The sequence below is a fragment of the Apus apus genome, chromosome Z (assembly GCF_020740795.1).
Source record: "Apus apus isolate bApuApu2 chromosome Z, bApuApu2.pri.cur, whole genome shotgun sequence".
NCBI classification, from domain to species: Eukaryota; Metazoa; Chordata; class Aves; order Apodiformes; family Apodidae; genus Apus; species Apus apus.
In genome coordinates this window covers 19602065-19619569 of record NC_067312.1, presented here as the reverse complement: position 1 = coordinate 19619569, position 17505 = coordinate 19602065, and the positions used below count along the sequence as shown (strand labels likewise).

The window sequence follows — 17505 nt, the reverse complement described above, 5'->3', positions numbered from 1 at the left end:
TTATATATGAAGAGCTATTATTACCAGATTTCAGGATTTCTCTCCCAACTGCCAGCTCGCCTGCTTGGCCTTTACACATCTCCAATAACGTTGAGACTGAAAGTTGACTTGTTCGACTATAAGAAATTAAAACAAAAAAAAAAACTCTTAGCAAATGCTTTAAAAGAAAAACATTCTAGTAACTATGTTTCAATAATTGTTACCTTGGAATTGTGCATGGAAAATTATATCACATCATTTTATCTAATACATTTCTATAATCACCTGTGAGCTACCAATAGCCGTGACATTTTCTACAAGGGTACTTCCAGAAATGTAATGCTTATCACTAATAAACAAAAAACCTGAATAGGACCTCATCCTCTTGCAAAACCAGGCCAAATGCAGGAACCCAGAAACACAATTAACAATTCTATTTCACTTCTTCCTTTAACTTTACATATTCTACTGGTAGACTATTGCTGAAGCATTTCTAGCTCCAGCAGAAATGCTGCGTAGGAACTAAACCTAAACAGAGAAAAAACAAGCTGGTGGACTTCTGCATCTAGTGTACAGTGCAGGTGAAGAAACAGTTGGTCTGGCAGAACAGAGTAGAGATTGAGAGATGAAGACAAGACCTGCTCAAGCCAGAAATGCCATTAACTCGGAATAGCCACCTCTGAACATTGCATTGTGAAATAAAACATACAAGTGTTACGTTAACACTTCATGGCAGACCTGCAACAACTTCTGTTGAAGTAGGAAACATAATGATTGGTACTTGCTGACAGGTGCTTTGACTGCTTAAAGGTGAGTCATGATAATTAGACCAAAACAATGTCAGCTGAGATGGAGGGGATGGTCGATGACTGCACCTAACATCGTCCTTTATTTTAAGGGAGAAAGTAGGCCTTATAAAAGTGAAGTATCATTTAAAATCTCTAAGTGTTGGAAAAATACACTCAGGTGCCTCCAAAATCTGCATACTTCAAGCCAGAAGTTTGTTGGTAGCAATTCGACTTCTGCAAAAACAATTATACTTATGATCCACACATTTAATTTTCTCACCAACTATAAACGATCCCCTGGAATCCACATAAATAGCAACAAATGAAGCTTCAAAATATTTCAGTAACAATACAAAATGAATTTTAAGTTAATGAGACACCTTACCTGTTGGCATCTGCACACTTAACTAAAATTGTCTCTACAACTGGCTTGAGAAGTCGCTGTAGTTTAGTTCTCTCTGCCAAAGTATGACAGGGAGTATACACCAGCATGGCTCTTAAAGTTTTCTAAGAGAAAGGAAAAAAGCAAGACACAGAAAATCAAATTATACAATTTTTTTTTTTTTTTAAGAATTCTACATAGTTTTATATAAGTTGCATTCAAAATATCAATGAAATGTTCAAAGGACAAGTAGCTTACTACATAATCACTGTCAGAAATAGTCGTGTATTCTCTGAGGTTGGAAAGAACTCAGTCATACAAGTACTATTGACACTTAGCACTACAGTAAGCATTTATTTACATGTGGCCAGTGGAGTCATGTTGTTTCACTCTTGGTAAGTGCTTTGTAACCACTAACCTCTCTCTTTCAGACAATGGTTAAAAGTATAGCCACCAGTGATGCTCAGCAACAGTTACTAGGATTCCTGACCTTATGCACCTCCTTCTTTTCCCTCCCCTCTCAAAAAATTAAGTAACTTCAAAATTACTAGAATACAATGAGTAAACAACTACTTACTAAAGCAGCAACATACACTTTGTAGACAGGGTCGGCACAGACCATGGACAGTACACTGCAGCATGATTCCACCACTACATCTCCTGAGATATTGGTCTGAGATGACCCACTGGCTGCTCCAAGAGCTCCAGCACTTGTGTTGTTTCCATTGCTACTTCCAGAGTTTCCAGTGCTTTCTCCATTAGCCAGTAATAGAGCACCACTAACATCATGGGAAAGTCGTCTAAGTGCCATCTCTCGTATATTCCAGTTTCGAGAAAACAAGCAGCCAACTAACTCCATTCCAAACACCTGCCAAGGAAAAAAAACAATGTCACACGATTTAAATGGAATAATACTGTAACTTAAGGACCTAAGAAGAGCAATAAAAAAGAGCAGAGAGATGCTTCTGTTGAAAAATCACCTTAAGAAGTCTGAGAGCAAAAATGTGTCAAAAGGTACAAAGTCTTAGAAAAAGCATCTGTGAGAGAAGTGAAACACCAGAAATGCTGAGTCATCAGTTCTCAAAAAACTCTGTTAAGAGAAGTGGGAGGTCGATTATATGGGTGGTTTAATTTGCTTTGAATTTTAATTATTCAATATGGAGTTTGTTCCTAGACACTGATATAAACATCCCTGAAACAAATGTCCAGCTATACCAGACAAAAATTACAGCAGAAATATAGGTAATATAAGTTCTCCCACTTTTAAGTGTGTGACCCTTGCTCAGTTGAACCCACCTCTAGCCTCTAGAGGTTATTTAGGTAATTTGGTCCTGCAACATGATTTAGGTACCAGTAAGTGCCAGCGTTGTATTTATGTGACACTTGGACAACCAAAACAAGAGTTAAGAATACTACATTTTCTTACATGGACCTTTAATACAAGGCCTGAAATGAAGCCCAAAACTGAAATCCCATTTAAAACAAGACTGGAAAACCTCTTCTAATGCAAGTTAAATAGACTTCTTTCTAGTAATAATCAACCATGAATTGTTGATCTAGCAGAAGAGTTCAAAATCAGTTTTTACATTTAAAGCTTCATTTATAAAGTATAATTACCTGAATCCATGGCTCAGCTAAATCTTTATAGGCAGAAGGGATCTGCTGGACCCCGTAATGAGTAAGGTTAAAATTACTGTCCTGGGTTCTTCTCTGTGATCCAGTAGTAGATTGCTGCTGAGTTTGTTGCTGAACCACACGGAGAACAGAAGCATCCACGGGGCTGGGCAATTCATGACTACAGATTAACAGCAAAAACCGTGGTTTAACAAATTAAACATTTATTGAGGTAAATACTTCAGTGTATTCAGGAACATCAACTAAGGATCCAGAAAAAGATACCTTGTTATACACAGACTGAATCCTTACCTATAGAAATCATGAGATCTCCATTTAGACCTACAAAGCGGACAGATAAGTGGCTCTCTGTTTCTTCTGCATTCCTCTGCCCCTGGAACACAGAAATAGGTACTTCAGTTTTATTACATATAAAACCAGAAGATAGCGTTGCTACTGCTAAGTTTTACTAAAGAATGTCAGCTCAAGGATAAATGCTTCTGAACTGAGCTATCTGCAGCAACTTAATAAATACAGGCATTTAAACATTTTTTGCATGCAGAAATGCTTCAGTTTAGCTCTGCAATTAATATTACAAGTTAACTGAAATGCAGGTCCTTTGTATCTTAAAACATAGGCAATACTTGCACAAAATATAGGAAATGAAATTTTATTTTTTAGAGCAAACTGTAACTATTTATAGATTTCATGCTCAAAAATCCTCTACATAATTCTAGCTAACAGTAGGTGACTTTCATACATTCTAATGACCAGTCACAGTGGGCTTAAATTCTGTTCCTAACCTTGCTCTAAATGGACATAATTTTTTCAAGCAAGTAAAAGGGGCTCACATCTCCAGCCCTGCAGTCAATTTCTTTCTCAAAGCATCAAATTACAAAATTCATTTGTGGATAACTGATAAAATAAGGTGTATCAATACTACCCAAATGACACCAAACTGTCACAAAGAACTAGCAGTCGTTACTTAAGAGCAGGTTTCTGCTTTTTTTACTTCCAAAATAAACAAAAAAAACCAATGAAAACACACTGAGTTATAATATTTAGGCACCAGAACTTAACAAGACAAAGATGACAACGTACATATTGACATGCAGTGGTGGTGTAATTTGTTCCTGCAGCCATCTTCACACACAGTTAGGCTCTCTTCATCCAGCATGCCTAACAAACAAATGGGGCACATCTGTTCTTCTTCATCCTTCATACTAAAAACAGACATTTGTGATTGTAAAGTGGCACATCAGAAACACAGAACAGGTTTAACAGTGAAAAAAGATTAACTTCCAGTTTGGAAAAGTCACTTCTGAATAAGTATGGGCTGTTCATGGATTGTTCTCCTAAACCTCGGTCTGAATATGTAAACAACCACGTTTAGAAGCGCTGAGAACAGATAGCACTTTGTTGAAGTGGGGAAAGTCACAAAATGCATGACATCTTTTCAAACTAGGTCAAATACCAATTAGAGATTGAAAGGCCCAGCCTTGAGCACTTTTTTTTTTTTTCCTCTAAGTCTTTTTTAAAGAAACCAACCTTTGCTTTGTTTACTTATGCTTTGGTTTTGAAAAAAACAAAGGAATGTTTAAATTCTAAAAGCTACCCGATTTTTTTTCCATCATACTCCTTTCCAAATTTGAATAACAAAGCAGTTCTTAATTCACTACAAGAAACTGCTTTTGAAGAATACATGTAAAACTTAAAAATTAACAGAAGGTAACAGCCACTAACAAACAGATGCAACAGATTCACATGAACATTAACATATATGTCACATAAAGTTTTTTTTAAGAAATATTTTTCTGTTTTACATTTCTTCCATTTTATTTACCTTCATCTTAATTTTTAAATGGATATGATGCGATTTCACCAGAAAAATTATTATGAACTTAAACAACATGTAGTGAAAACCACACATTTTTATCTTCCGCAATACTGTTTAAATGTGCAAAACTCTTACTATTCATAGTGAAAATTTAAGTTACAGCTAGCATGTGTCTAAAAGTTTGCAAGAATCCAGTATTTGCTCACCAACCATATATTTAAAAAGTAATAGTAACTAGTATATTTATTATTCCTATACATGCATATTACCTTCTGTTTCCTTGCAATTGGTTGATTTTTTAAAAATCCACAATAATAAGCTTACAGTGAAAAATTAATTTCCACAACATGTACAGAAACATAAGTATTAATTTAAAACTTATTTTTGAAGAATAAGTACTAAACAAAAAATAACTGCTGTCACAGTGATTATCAGAACTTTTATCTCAAATGTGTAATATGCTCAGTGTTCTCCAATACTTGTATTCCAGGCAAGATTAGACTTGCACAAAAGAGCAACTTATCTCATTGAACCAGCAACAGCAGGAACTAACCATAAGGTGTGCCAGCAAACAACTGAAAAATCTTTCATTCTGTAAAAAATGAGAACTAATGCAGCAGAGTTCACCATAAGGTAAAGCCAATTCTATGAAAAAAACAGTATTTTCCTACAGAAGGTATCTACATTAAAGGAACTGCCTTGCCAGATATGTAGTTCCAGAGTAGATTTTGTAATTAACTCTTTTCTTGATGTAATTTATTTACAGTGATACAATTTGGCAATTTTGAAAAATAAGTACAGGATTATGGAACTTAAGGTAGTAACTTATACATCAGAATTGTAAATCTGTCTGAATATATCCACAGAATCAAAGACTGGTTTGGGTTGGAAGTGACCTTTAAGATCATCTAGTTTCAACTTCCCTGCATGGGCTGAGATACCTCCCACTAGACCAGATTGCTTCAAGCCCCATCCAACCTGGCCTTGAACACCTCCAGGGATGGGGTATCAAGGTACTCCTTAAATTATGTTTAACTTTACACAAAAGAATCCTGCCTTCTGGGGCTTGACCTGTCCGGTTCACTCACTAACACATGCTCAAATCACTTTGTTTAAAAAATTAACCGGTACCTTTTCAAAGTCAAGGAAAAAAGAGCATGCAAAAGGACTCAAGTAGTATAAGCCAGAGGAAAAAGCCCCAAAGAAAGAAACATCACTTAAAATAAGGCATTATTTAATATTGTATAAATGATAAAAATAGTTACAGTTTAATAGTTAGTTTAAAATAATTTAATAATCCATTTTACATTAAGTGTTTTAAAATATATTATTGCTTATGTTTATATATATATTTAATATATGTTTACAAATTTACCCACAATTTTTTCAGTATATTGTTATAGGCACAAGCATTTCTCCAAAGCGAGGCAAGAGAAAAAGAAAAGCCATGTTTTGCACTTGTCAACATTTGCACAAATGCTCTATTTGAACAAATGCACACAAATAGCTTTCAAAAGTGAAAACATACTTTTGTCTTGGACTTCCATTTTAAAAAGTTTATTTCTAAAACTCATAAAGGGTAAAAAAAAAAAATTAGTTTTCACAACCCCACATAACATTTTTCAAACAGAAGATATAAACCAAATATGTCCATTTGGTACCACAGTAACTGTGCTCAACACGATTGTTTGCAAATACAGAGACTTAATGTGGCTTGAAATGAAAGCAGCTTTGAACAAAAAGAATGTAGGTGATTCTAAACATTCAAAATTAGAAGAGAACTACACATTAAAGCTATTAATTCCTTTAGAAAAATACTAACCTGTTTTCTGAACTAGATGTAGAAGTGCTAGATGATGACAATGTATGAGAATTTGACATGCGTGAGACAAACTTCTGGATGGTGTTACGAGATGGAGCTTTGATCCTCGAGCTACGCCTACTGTGATATTTCTGGAACAAACTCTCAACCTAACATCAGAAAAAGATAGCAACAGTCGTATTTATGCTATGAGTAGCTTTCAGTGAAAAGTAGTATTACTGAAGCTTAGCTACTGCTAAAAAAGATCTATACACCTTCACAATAATGCATTAGCAGCAGCAGCAATTTCAGAAGTCTTACTAGTAAACAGATCACAAAAAACATTTTACAAGAAAAGCACTTGCTCATTGAAAACAAATAACAGCTATAAGCACACACACAAATACTTCTGAGGGTCCTTCATACTGTATACCTTTCAGCTAATCAGTGAGACATATATGAATCTGAGTAGATGGTCCAGCATTTTAATAATTCACTAAACTACAGCTCTCTACTATTGTCTTTTATCCACAGTTTTTGTTGGTTTTTTTTTACTATTTACAGAGCTTTTAAAACTGAATTACAGATTAAAAAATATATGCTCTTGTTGTTTTGAAAAGCAAGTATTTTCAGCATTTTTAAGATAATATCCTAAAGACTTTTACCTGGAGTGTATTTCAGATTTGCCATTAAATCTGTTAGAACTTGATTACCTCAAAGTTCTTCAGTGTCTTTCTCCAGAGCATGGGATCTGATGGTTCAAGCTGGAACACCCGCAGCATAACAAACAGCAGATGAATACAAAACGTTCCACGGCCACAGCTACAAGTCTGCAAAAAACCAAAAAAGTATATGCTAAGGCTGTACTGAATTGACAATTACCTAGGTAATGTTTCTACATTTAAGTGCATCATAGAAAATATATCTCACCCTTCCTCTGAAAAAGAAAAAAAAAGTCACTCATGCAAAACATTTCTTGTACAGGCATAAGTATCTTACATGGCCTTACAAAGCATACAAATTACCAAAATATTATTCAGGACCATAGATGGAAAACCAGACAACCATTACATCAATTTGCAATTGACTTTATCCACCTCATTTTTTACTTTTTAAAAATCAACTGAAGCTGTTGCTACGCTGCATACTATATAGTCACTGTATACCCATAACATGACAGCAACCAAACTGGAGACTCTTCTGTTTACTCTAAACCCTAGATGTTCTCCAATGCAGCATCACACCAGTACTATGAAAGTCTATTAAAAGGACCTCGCTATGGATACTAATGAAATTATCACACAATAAAGGAATTATATAAATTTGCTTGTCATATATATATACACATATATATATACACACACCCCACGAATAGAAGAAATAGTGTTTCAGAATGACAAACTAGGAAAATGAACTGGCCAAACTTTTAGCCAAAAATACTTAAGATACATAATTCAACACCACTTCTAGGGATGAGAACTAGACAAGACAATAGCAGTTACTTGAGTCTTTTTTTTTTTTTCTTTAAGAGAAGCCTTAGACAAAACTTATGTACTTGCTACATATTTGACAAAATACAAGCTGATCATAATATTACGTGAGCATGGACATTACTTTGTAGAATCATTATCATGGACCAACTTGATCTAATTTGGTTCTCAACTGTTTTCTAAAATCAACTATAAATTAATAAAAGCTACAGACAACAGTAAAAAGTTCTATACCTGAGGCCCAATAAAAACTCTGTATTTATTATCAGGACTGTCCCCTCCAATTAAGAAAGAATTGGGTCCTATCTGCTGCAGCAAGTACAGCCTGGCTCGCATAACTTTGTTGACACGACGATTTGTTTCCTCAGGGCTGTATGGAGAGAAACCATCTGGAGATGGGGCTCGTCGAGGTGGTGTTATTCGTCCACTCTGAAACTGCAGAAGAGGTTCCATCACAAGCATATCAGGACAACAGTAAGTTTATTTAGCTGTTGGCTTTGGGTTTGTTTTTTCACGCTTCCAAGTAACATGGAATAAGACAGTCCCTGAAACTACTACAACCTGCTTAAACTGTATGACTTGAACTCTGTAACTGAAATTTTGTCTGGCACAAGAAAAAAAAGGAGTCTTTTAAATTGCTTCTATTTTCAAGTCTTTATTGGTCCCCTTAACATATTAGTACTGAATTAGCATGTATAACTCAATCAGAAGATAATCAGAGTTGTGACTCAACAGAGGAAATTATTATGTAACGTGATAACACTAACATATGTCATAAAGAAACTCTGTGACTACAGTTTACAAAAGAGAATATACAGTCAATGAAGAACAAAAGTTTAAGAAATTCCAAGGGAAAGGAAAAAGGACACAGCTTCCTCTCCTTTGCACAATTAAAGCAAGTTTCAGCTCAGGATTATTTTTTTTTGTTCCTTCCCCCCCCCCATAATAAAAAAATACAATCACCCAAGCCTTTTATTAAAATTATCTTCTGGTAAATTTACATTTCTAACATTTTGAGAGGCATTAATTGCTCTGTCGAATTTCAAATGTTCTTCATTGATTTATATCCACTTTGAATGTTATGGTTCAGGTTGTAATTGACTCACAGTCCATTAAAAAGATTGCCTGAACTTTTAAGGCTTTTCATGTGAAAGGTTTATAAAAAACAAAGAAAAACAAATAAGTAAAAGTGGATCAAAGGCTAAATTAGACAGCTTGGTGGGCAGTTGTGATTTTGGTTTGTGGAACTTTTTTAACCTTTCAGTTTCTCTTGTCAAGAGGAAAGGAGCTCAGCTGAACTGCTGTAAGCTGTGATATTCGTCCCTAGATTAGAGGAATGGCAGTACATATTTTAATGTATTCTGGCAACTTTATTAGAGCAATAGGAAAATAAAAGCAATTAGATTTTATTCTTATTCTGATGGCATTGTGAAGTTGTCAACTGAAGCTTAACTGTGGATGGGCACTTTTATAATAAGGAAACCCATTAGATACTATGGCGCAAAACACTACACTCTTCATCTTATTTGATGAAGCAAGTTACTATTGCTGAAAATTTTCTACTCCAGATCTTTTCTAATGATAGAGGTTTTAGTATTCTAACATGGAATAGAGATCTCAAGTAGTATACCAGTAACACTCTGAAGGAATCTTAATCCAGTCAACAATCCTGTCTCCAATGGAATACACCTGCCTAGAGAAATGACATACAGAGCTACAGGAAAAAATCAAACTACTAGCACCTCTTTGTGCAAATCTAGCTAAGAAAACATACATGTCTTCATGAATGCATATCTATATTCCTTCATTTATTTCCTAGAAATAAAAATTGGAAGCAGGACTGAATTAAAAAGAAAATATACATCAAAGAGTAGAGAATAAAATTCCACATATGAGAAACATAATATGAGATATATTCTGTATATCTCACTCAAGTGGTGCCCTGTCATAACCCCCTTGTATCAGCATCTTGCACTACACAGGGAGGATTGTCTCTATATGCAAAAGATTGCAGAATATAGCCAAATAAAAAAATTATATCGCAGTTTGCAACTTACAGGCACTGGAGATACCCTTTTTCTTCTAACACCTGGTGATTCAGATTTAACAGTCCTGGAAGATGATGAAGAGGAGCTACTAGGAGAAGGACTACGTCTTCCTTTCTGTGTAGGGGAAGAAGCAGTGCTTTGTCCTTCACTCTGAGGTTCTACAGAGAGTTTGTTCATTTCTGATCCATCTCCTTTCCCGGGGATAGGTTTCACCACCTTGAAGGAAATAAACTATGTGTTAGAATTACAAACTGATAACTTTACACTAGCAAAAACCAAATCAATAAAAAACTTGTTTTGCTAGCATTATATAATTAAGCCATTATTCATACATCCAAAGTTTGCATATTCCCTAGGTTCTGGTATTAACATCTAACAGGGGTTCTCTTGTTAATCTACAGGCAACACAAGAGTGAGAATCCATTTCTTTCCTGTCCAGTTGTACCACTTAAGTTAGTTGTGGCAGCAAGTAATTTGATTCTTGAAGCAATTCTGTAATTATCATTCACAATATCTCAAAGGACAGAATTTTCCCCAACTGGATAGTAGAATCCAATTTTTTTCTATAGGCATTGTCTGCTTATTAAGAGTTATAATATTGGATCAATTTGTCGTATACAGTAAGAATCAGTTGAGAAATAGTATGGTTGCTATTTCCACAGCACAGACAGCACTTGTTGCAAAGTAAAAATTACTTTAAACTTGGAAGCAAGGCAGCAAAATTAAGGTGTGCTGCACCCTGCAAGAACCACACCTGGGTTTTCTGCCTGACATGCAAGTAGAACAGCTACACCACATCTGGTATCTAATCTAATCACTGTGCATAGTGCTGTACATGTGCTTTGTTGCATGAACACTGAATTTTGATATTGAGGCATGGAGTATTTCAAGACAACATCCAGCTGCCTGCCTCTCAAACCTACATAATGCATGAGAAGAGTAAGGCCTCTGGAAATTAATTTAAAAGCAGTCACAGTGGGCAGATTCAGTTTTAGGTCCACATTTTTTCATGTCTTAGAGGCTTTTCTCAAAGCTGGAAGGAAGCTCCAATTAACACTTTGGATTAGCAAAGCAAACCTCTCACAGGAAGTTCCAGAGGTGTCTAATTTAGGCAATAAATGGAAAAGTATGGGGAAGAAGAAATATCCACTCAGTGCCTTTCTACCTAATCATCTGGACTGTATCCACAAGGTCAAATGCTATTTTAAACTGAAGCATTTAACTCATCCTGCTAAAGCTATTCCGGTACCCAGATACACATTTCAGTTTCAGCAGGCTACAGGGAGAGGAGGACAATGAGAAGGTTGTGGTCTAGCACTTAGGCATTGCCTAAGAGTAGAAAAATGAGCATTTACAGCTTTGATCCAAGCATGGTTGATTTTATTTTACAAAGTCATTATATTTCATGTCCTGCAAACCTAAACTTTTCAGAAACCTGTGCTTATTATAGCTTTCAAATACACATTCTGCTGACATGAAAGTGAAGAGGATAAAGGAGAGTTATAAAAAGCAGCACAACCTTTTTTTTCCTACCCATTACTGTAATGTTTTTTCTTTCCTGGTAGGTCAGAATGCAAATTTGTATGCCTAAGGATTACCAGCTTCTAGCACTTGAAAAACATTTAAAATGTAAAATGGCAGTAGTTGTGAAGCTGGAGCATAGGAAGCTGTGTTAAAAAGCTTAGAAACATCAGGAAGAGTGGGCTGAGCAGGTAAACAATTTCAACCTATGCAGTGACCAACAGGCACTTCAATTTTTTTAAAGACAGACCCATTTTGTGGTTTTTTCAACCTTTGAGGTACTGCTTTTTTGGTGTTCTTGTATTTTCAACATTCTTTCTCATGACAGAAAGTTATCATAAGAACCCTCTTATTTCTGCTCTAGAAAAGCTGTCCTCAAATACTTTTTTACTGCATCAGAAGACCTTACCATTAAATTAGCCCTCCCATCTAGTTACACATTGCAGTCACCTTGACAAATGAAACTACACTTACAGGTAACTAATGGCTATTAATTAACCAGCATTATGCCGAATAACATTGTAACTACACTTTGAAAGTTTCAGGTTTGATCTGCCTCCAGTTTCTTAAAACTGCCTCTGAACCATTTACACAAAAGCATTACCCAAAAGACTAACAGAATGCTATAGTATCCAAAATTTAGTGGAGTTGAGACTTTGTGAAGGAGTTATTCAGCTTTTTTTCTGGTTCTATTAAGATTGCTGTTTGTTTGGGGTTTTTTATCTAGCAAAAATTCCATACACTTCCATTACAAAACATGGAAAACTTTTAACACATCAAAACAAGGAAAAGTGATGTCATTAAACCCCTAAGAATCACAGAAGTATAAAGCACTACAGTACAGTTTAGCACTCAAAAGTTTTAACCTAATGAACAGGAGCTACTTTTGTTGTTGACATTAGAGGGCACTGTTGTCATTGCATTACTTTATATTAGACAAATCTGCAGCACAGCCATATGCCTTTTCTTAAAAAGAAAAAACTCAAATGAATGCATATGTTTCAGAATGTCAGCCACAGTTTCCTGTTAAACAGCTCACAGCAAATGGAGACCATACTTAGGAGCATGCAAATTGCTAAGAAAAAGAGGTTTCTAACAGAAAGAAATTTAAAGGATTTTGTCTGTAACAGCTGTTACAGATATTGCTTTTCCATCAGTGCCACTTACCACAGGGCCTCTCCTGCTTCTTCTTTCCAGCCATTCATGCTTCCAGGCTGGCATACATGTTGCTTTGAGTTTCTCCCTGATCATGCGCTCTTCTGGGCGGTCATCCATCTTCTGCAACCCTCTAAGGGTTTCTTTATTCTCCATGTCACGACTACAGAAAATGAAAAAAAAAAAAAAATAGTAATAAATAAAAGTAATTTTAGTTAAACTACAATGCCATGGCATTTTTAAACTTTGTGCCATCCTATTCTCCCTGTACTTAAAACACAGCTGCTAAAAGATTACTTCCAACTGATTACAGCCAGTCTTTCATGAGATAGGACAAATTTGCTAGTCTGCCGCTTGCAGCCTACCTGTTTTGAGGGCACACACATTGGACACCCAGTAAAAAGGTCTTGGCAAACATGAAAGAAACACAAAAATTACCCTATGTCATGTCATTCTCCAAAGGTTTCACAAGTGTTGTGACGGTTCATGCATTCCCTGGCAATTTAAAGCTTGCAATTTCTACTTCAAAACAATTTACAAAAGGTATATAAATTAATGGAACATTTTCCACCTCCATAGCATAAAGAAATATGTCCTCTTCAAAGAAGAGGATGTGTAAACTAATACAAAGTAAGTATGTTTCAACTAGACACAGAGGTCATGAAAGTAAGACTAGTGGCCTTCAGAGATGGATGACTCAAAAGCTCTTCAAGTCAGCTATATTATAACACAATTCACAGCAAGTTTATATCTGTACAATGGAAGTGCAATCCATCTGCACTTGTCCTTTTTTTTTTTTTGCCTATGGCAAAATATTTGCTTGCAATCGCTGGCAAAAACAAAAAAAGCAAAAAATGCTGCCAGACACCCAAAACTAAATATAAACAGTCTGAAAGATTTCCTGATTCTGTTGAGCTATCTGCTAAATCACCAAGAAACCCACATTCTTAAACAGTAGCACATGCTCCACACCCATCTTCTTGAAGTCAGTTGTCATTAAAAATAAGTAAGCCTGATTAAGCCAACTCTTGGAACAAAATTTTATTTAAAAAATAACATCTCAAAGTGGAAGATAAGGCTATAAAATTAGTTAAGACTGTTACTTTCACGCATCTAGTCTTCAACTTCTAAAACATTTAGCTACGCAGTTAAAACTACGTTTATGTACTGTATGATGACCTACAACACATTCCCTGCAACACTCGTTGCAATAAGATGATGTTAAAATTACAATTCCTATTTTCATCCACTGTGCATTACAAAGGTTCATTTACCACAAATCCCTACTCAGAAAAACTAGCAGGTTTTGCTGGTCAGAAGGAGTCGTCCTGGTGTTTTGGGTTTTTTTCTCTCGTTGTAGAGACAAAGAAAACAAAGTATTCTGAGGCAGGAAATAACTCTTCCTGTTCAGTGCTGAAATGTAATAACCAGATGGATATTGTAAACAAAACACATTTTCTTTCAAGCAACATCTAAAACCTGCTGCTAACAGACAATTTTAGATACTCAGAACCATGCCCAGCAATTAAAGACTTAAAAATACTTATAAATAGAAACACACAAGAATGAACATTTTTTCAGATGCTAACATGCATACTTGCTTAACTTCAAAACTAATAATTAATGAAAACTAAACTTATTATGGCAGCAAGTGGAGTCCAAACAGAGAATGCACTTAGAAGTTTAAAACATGGGAAAAACTACTGTGTAAAAAGGGTGAACTTTTCATTTTTTTTCCTCAGTAAAAAAACAAACCAAAACAAAACAGTTCAAAGACAAAAATCTTTGCCTAAGAACAGGACAGCTCTGAAGTAATATAGGTAGGTGCAAGTTAAAAATACAGAGTTACTCTGTTTAATGTATTAGTTATTCAATGGCATGAACCATCTCAGTTGCATGAATACTTTGTATACAAGACAGAAAATGCTACCCCAGCAGTGAAAGAATGACACAGTATTTCATTTGTTCATATAGCCATGATTAACTTCCCAACTGATATAAAAAAAGTCTTTTAGATGCCCTTGGACTTGAATTCATGAACAATGTAATACAACAGTGGAGGCTTCACAATCTGTGCTTGTTCTCTAAAAAGCAGAAGCAACTATCTTCCTCTCATGTGACAGCTAAACTGATCTACTCTTGCCAGCACAAAGAACTCTTGTGCTTTTCCTCCAGGCAGGTGGGAAAGACCAACTGAGTCTGAAAGCTTTTGCTTAATAAACCATGGTTATCTTTTTGCAGAAGTATTTTTACAGAACAGATTCTGAAGTGCTCAAGAAAACTTCATATTTTATCCCAAGCATGACAAGAATATTTATTAAATATTCTTTTAGTGTTGGATCTGTGAAAAAAATATTTTCCTGTGACTGCACAAGGCAGCACATTCTAATTTTGTAGCCCTAAATCTACAGGGTTTTAAATTTTTTTTGTTTTCTTTTGTTTGTGTTTTTTTTTTATTTGCTTGGGGTTTTTTTTGTTTTAGTTTAGGTTTTGTTTTTGTTTGCCTTTTTAAATTATTTATTTATTTTAATTCTTGAAATCTAAACCAAAACCCTGCCCCCACCTATTCCAGGCAGGCTGAAGTATTCCTACACGACAATGGCTGTGTTACCAGTCTCTGTATCACTGTACCACAGCATAAAATTTAAAATAAATAAATAAATTCCAGAGTGTATTCCATTAAGGACTTGATCCTGCAGGGCACAGAGCATTCTGATCTTCATAAAGCAAAACCTACTAATGAGTCAAGGTAAACATGTGCTTCGGTGACTGCCAGGTGGTACTTTATTTCAACAGCAGTGACAAAGCTAAGGAGCAGGGGAAAAGAAAAAAACAACAAAACTCAGAACATGCTACCTTAGGCCAGTGAATCCGATATTTCTCAGCAGCCCACCTCTCTGCTTTATGAGGAAGCAAGAATTTTTCTCTTAGATGTTTCAGATTTCCATGAATGAAGGGTCTTTTCTAGATAAATTTTGACTTTTAAATCTTGCCCCTCCAAAAAGGCAGCATTAACGATCTTTTAAATCCTATTTTTTAGTAGTTTTAACGATACAGGAGCTGTCTCTTGGTTTAAGAATTTCCAAAGAAATTTACCTAATTGCAATTATGGAGTACTGAGCAATCTTAACCATGACTACTATTATTTAATGCTTAAGCCCAGTGTTCTACACATTAGTATTTGCACTATTCACTTCGGATTATTTGCTTCATAAGCTATAAAACTAAATACAGAAAGATTAATATACTGCATGGAAATAGTCTACTGCAGTTATCTTGTGCACTAGGGAAGGCAAAACATTCTCCTTTGTTCTGTGTCTTCATTTTGAAGCCTTGGAAACAGTAATTGAATACTTAGATCATTAACAACTTGCTTTTAACAAATTGGTGATTCAATATTTTAAAACGAGGTATGCAATACATGTGTTTAGCAAGCTATTGTTAAATACACAGGTAAGATTTACTTCTGAATAGCTCAGTGATTTAATACTAATTCTCTGTAAGTATTTTTGTTACTAAGGGCATACTAATGGTATACAGAAGACAAATTGTTAAGTCCAATTAATTTTCCTGTGCTTCTCAATGTTTAGAACCAGATGTCTTGGCTTCTTTGCTATCTTATTAGGGCAAACAGCTTTATTCAATAGTCACACTGGACCAGCAGGAAAGGAGGAAAGAGGCAAGTTTTGAACCAGGAAAAAGTCAATTCAGCAAGAAAGAGGAAGCTCTGTCTGATATCCCCACAAAATACCCAATCATATGGAGGAAAAAGTGATTTGCTGCAGTGTTATTTATTACATCTGTCTGAAGCAATTAGCTTGCAAAGGTAAGTTGCATACCAGCAATGGTCAAACTGTAGGTGACCACAGAAAACATTAATGCAGAAAAGCAGTCACAGCAGCCCTATCAGAACAATCATTGCCTTTAACAAGAGGCTGTGAGGAAAAGAGCCAGGGGTCTGATGGAAAAGCACTGAATGAGAAGGAACAAATATGGAGAAATTACATATTCTGCTCAGTGCAAATGCCATATATGGTGACAATCAATACTGGGGACACGCTTAGATGGGATGTACAGAGCTCCTTTGGGGACTTTAAGCAAGAATTAAGAATTCTTGCTTAAGCAGTTCTTAAGTAAGAATTAAGAATATGGGTATCCAGTTAACTGTAACTCAAGCTTCAACAGGTGCCAAGAACACTGGGCTAGTCAGCTGGCCTGGAGGCATGGAGCAATGCTCAGAGCGAGGAGCATGGACTAAACAGCCATTCCTTGAACGGAGAAGGCCAGCTATTAGTATTTCAGATAAACTTCTTGCCACTAACAGTTCCAATAGTGCTCAGAGTTTCTCTTTTGCCATTATTTTAAATTATATCAAGATCAGTAAAATAATCAGATCAAGATGGGCAATGCATGGTCTGTCCTCCTGCCAGTGCCCCATTCATTTTCCTCCTGATTCACTACCTCTATCATCTAACCATTATGTCCATCCTCACAAAGTAAAAGATGAGGCAAAGCACATTGTATTAAGATGAAAAACTTAACAGGGAACTTTCTCACATAGTACTAAATGGCAAAAACTGCCAGTTAAAGACAGCATTGAACACTATTTAAAAAAGACTAATTAATCTAGCTTCCTAAATTAGTTACAGGGATTTTAGCCAAATGTTATGTAAGTGTGAAATTAAGTTTTATACTTCTGCTAGAGTACCTGACAAACACTAGAAGAAAAATGACAACTTTCTTTCTTTTTTTTTCTCCCCTCCCCTCCCCCCCCCCCATCACTTCATGTCATTTAGAAAAATCACTAACAAGCACTCCTCATTAGAAGCACATTTCTATTTACCTCAGATAAGCTTGAAAATATATGTAGAATATACAAACACTTAGAAT

At 35.5% G+C, this 17505-nt stretch overlaps 1 protein-coding gene across 2 annotated transcripts in view; it reads right to left on the bottom strand.

Annotated features, from left to right (window-relative positions):
- The window catches only part of MAP3K1 (mitogen-activated protein kinase kinase kinase 1), a 54223-nt gene that overhangs the window by 10909 nt on the left and 25809 nt on the right, over positions 1 to 17505 (bottom strand). For both annotated transcript variants that reach the window (XM_051643106.1, XM_051643107.1), the window contains exons 2-12: positions 12628 to 12778; positions 9949 to 10155; positions 8126 to 8326; positions 7115 to 7231; positions 6423 to 6571; positions 3865 to 3986; positions 3076 to 3157; positions 2767 to 2944; positions 1727 to 2017; positions 1153 to 1274; positions 25 to 116 (exon numbers count right to left, since the gene is read on the bottom strand). In XM_051643106.1, coding sequence (XP_051499066.1) covers positions 25 to 116; positions 1153 to 1274; positions 1727 to 2017; positions 2767 to 2944; positions 3076 to 3157; positions 3865 to 3986; positions 6423 to 6571; positions 7115 to 7231; positions 8126 to 8326; positions 9949 to 10155; positions 12628 to 12778 — 1712 coding nt within the window. The remainder of the gene's footprint in view (positions 1 to 24; positions 117 to 1152; positions 1275 to 1726; positions 2018 to 2766; positions 2945 to 3075; positions 3158 to 3864; positions 3987 to 6422; positions 6572 to 7114; positions 7232 to 8125; positions 8327 to 9948; positions 10156 to 12627; positions 12779 to 17505) is intronic.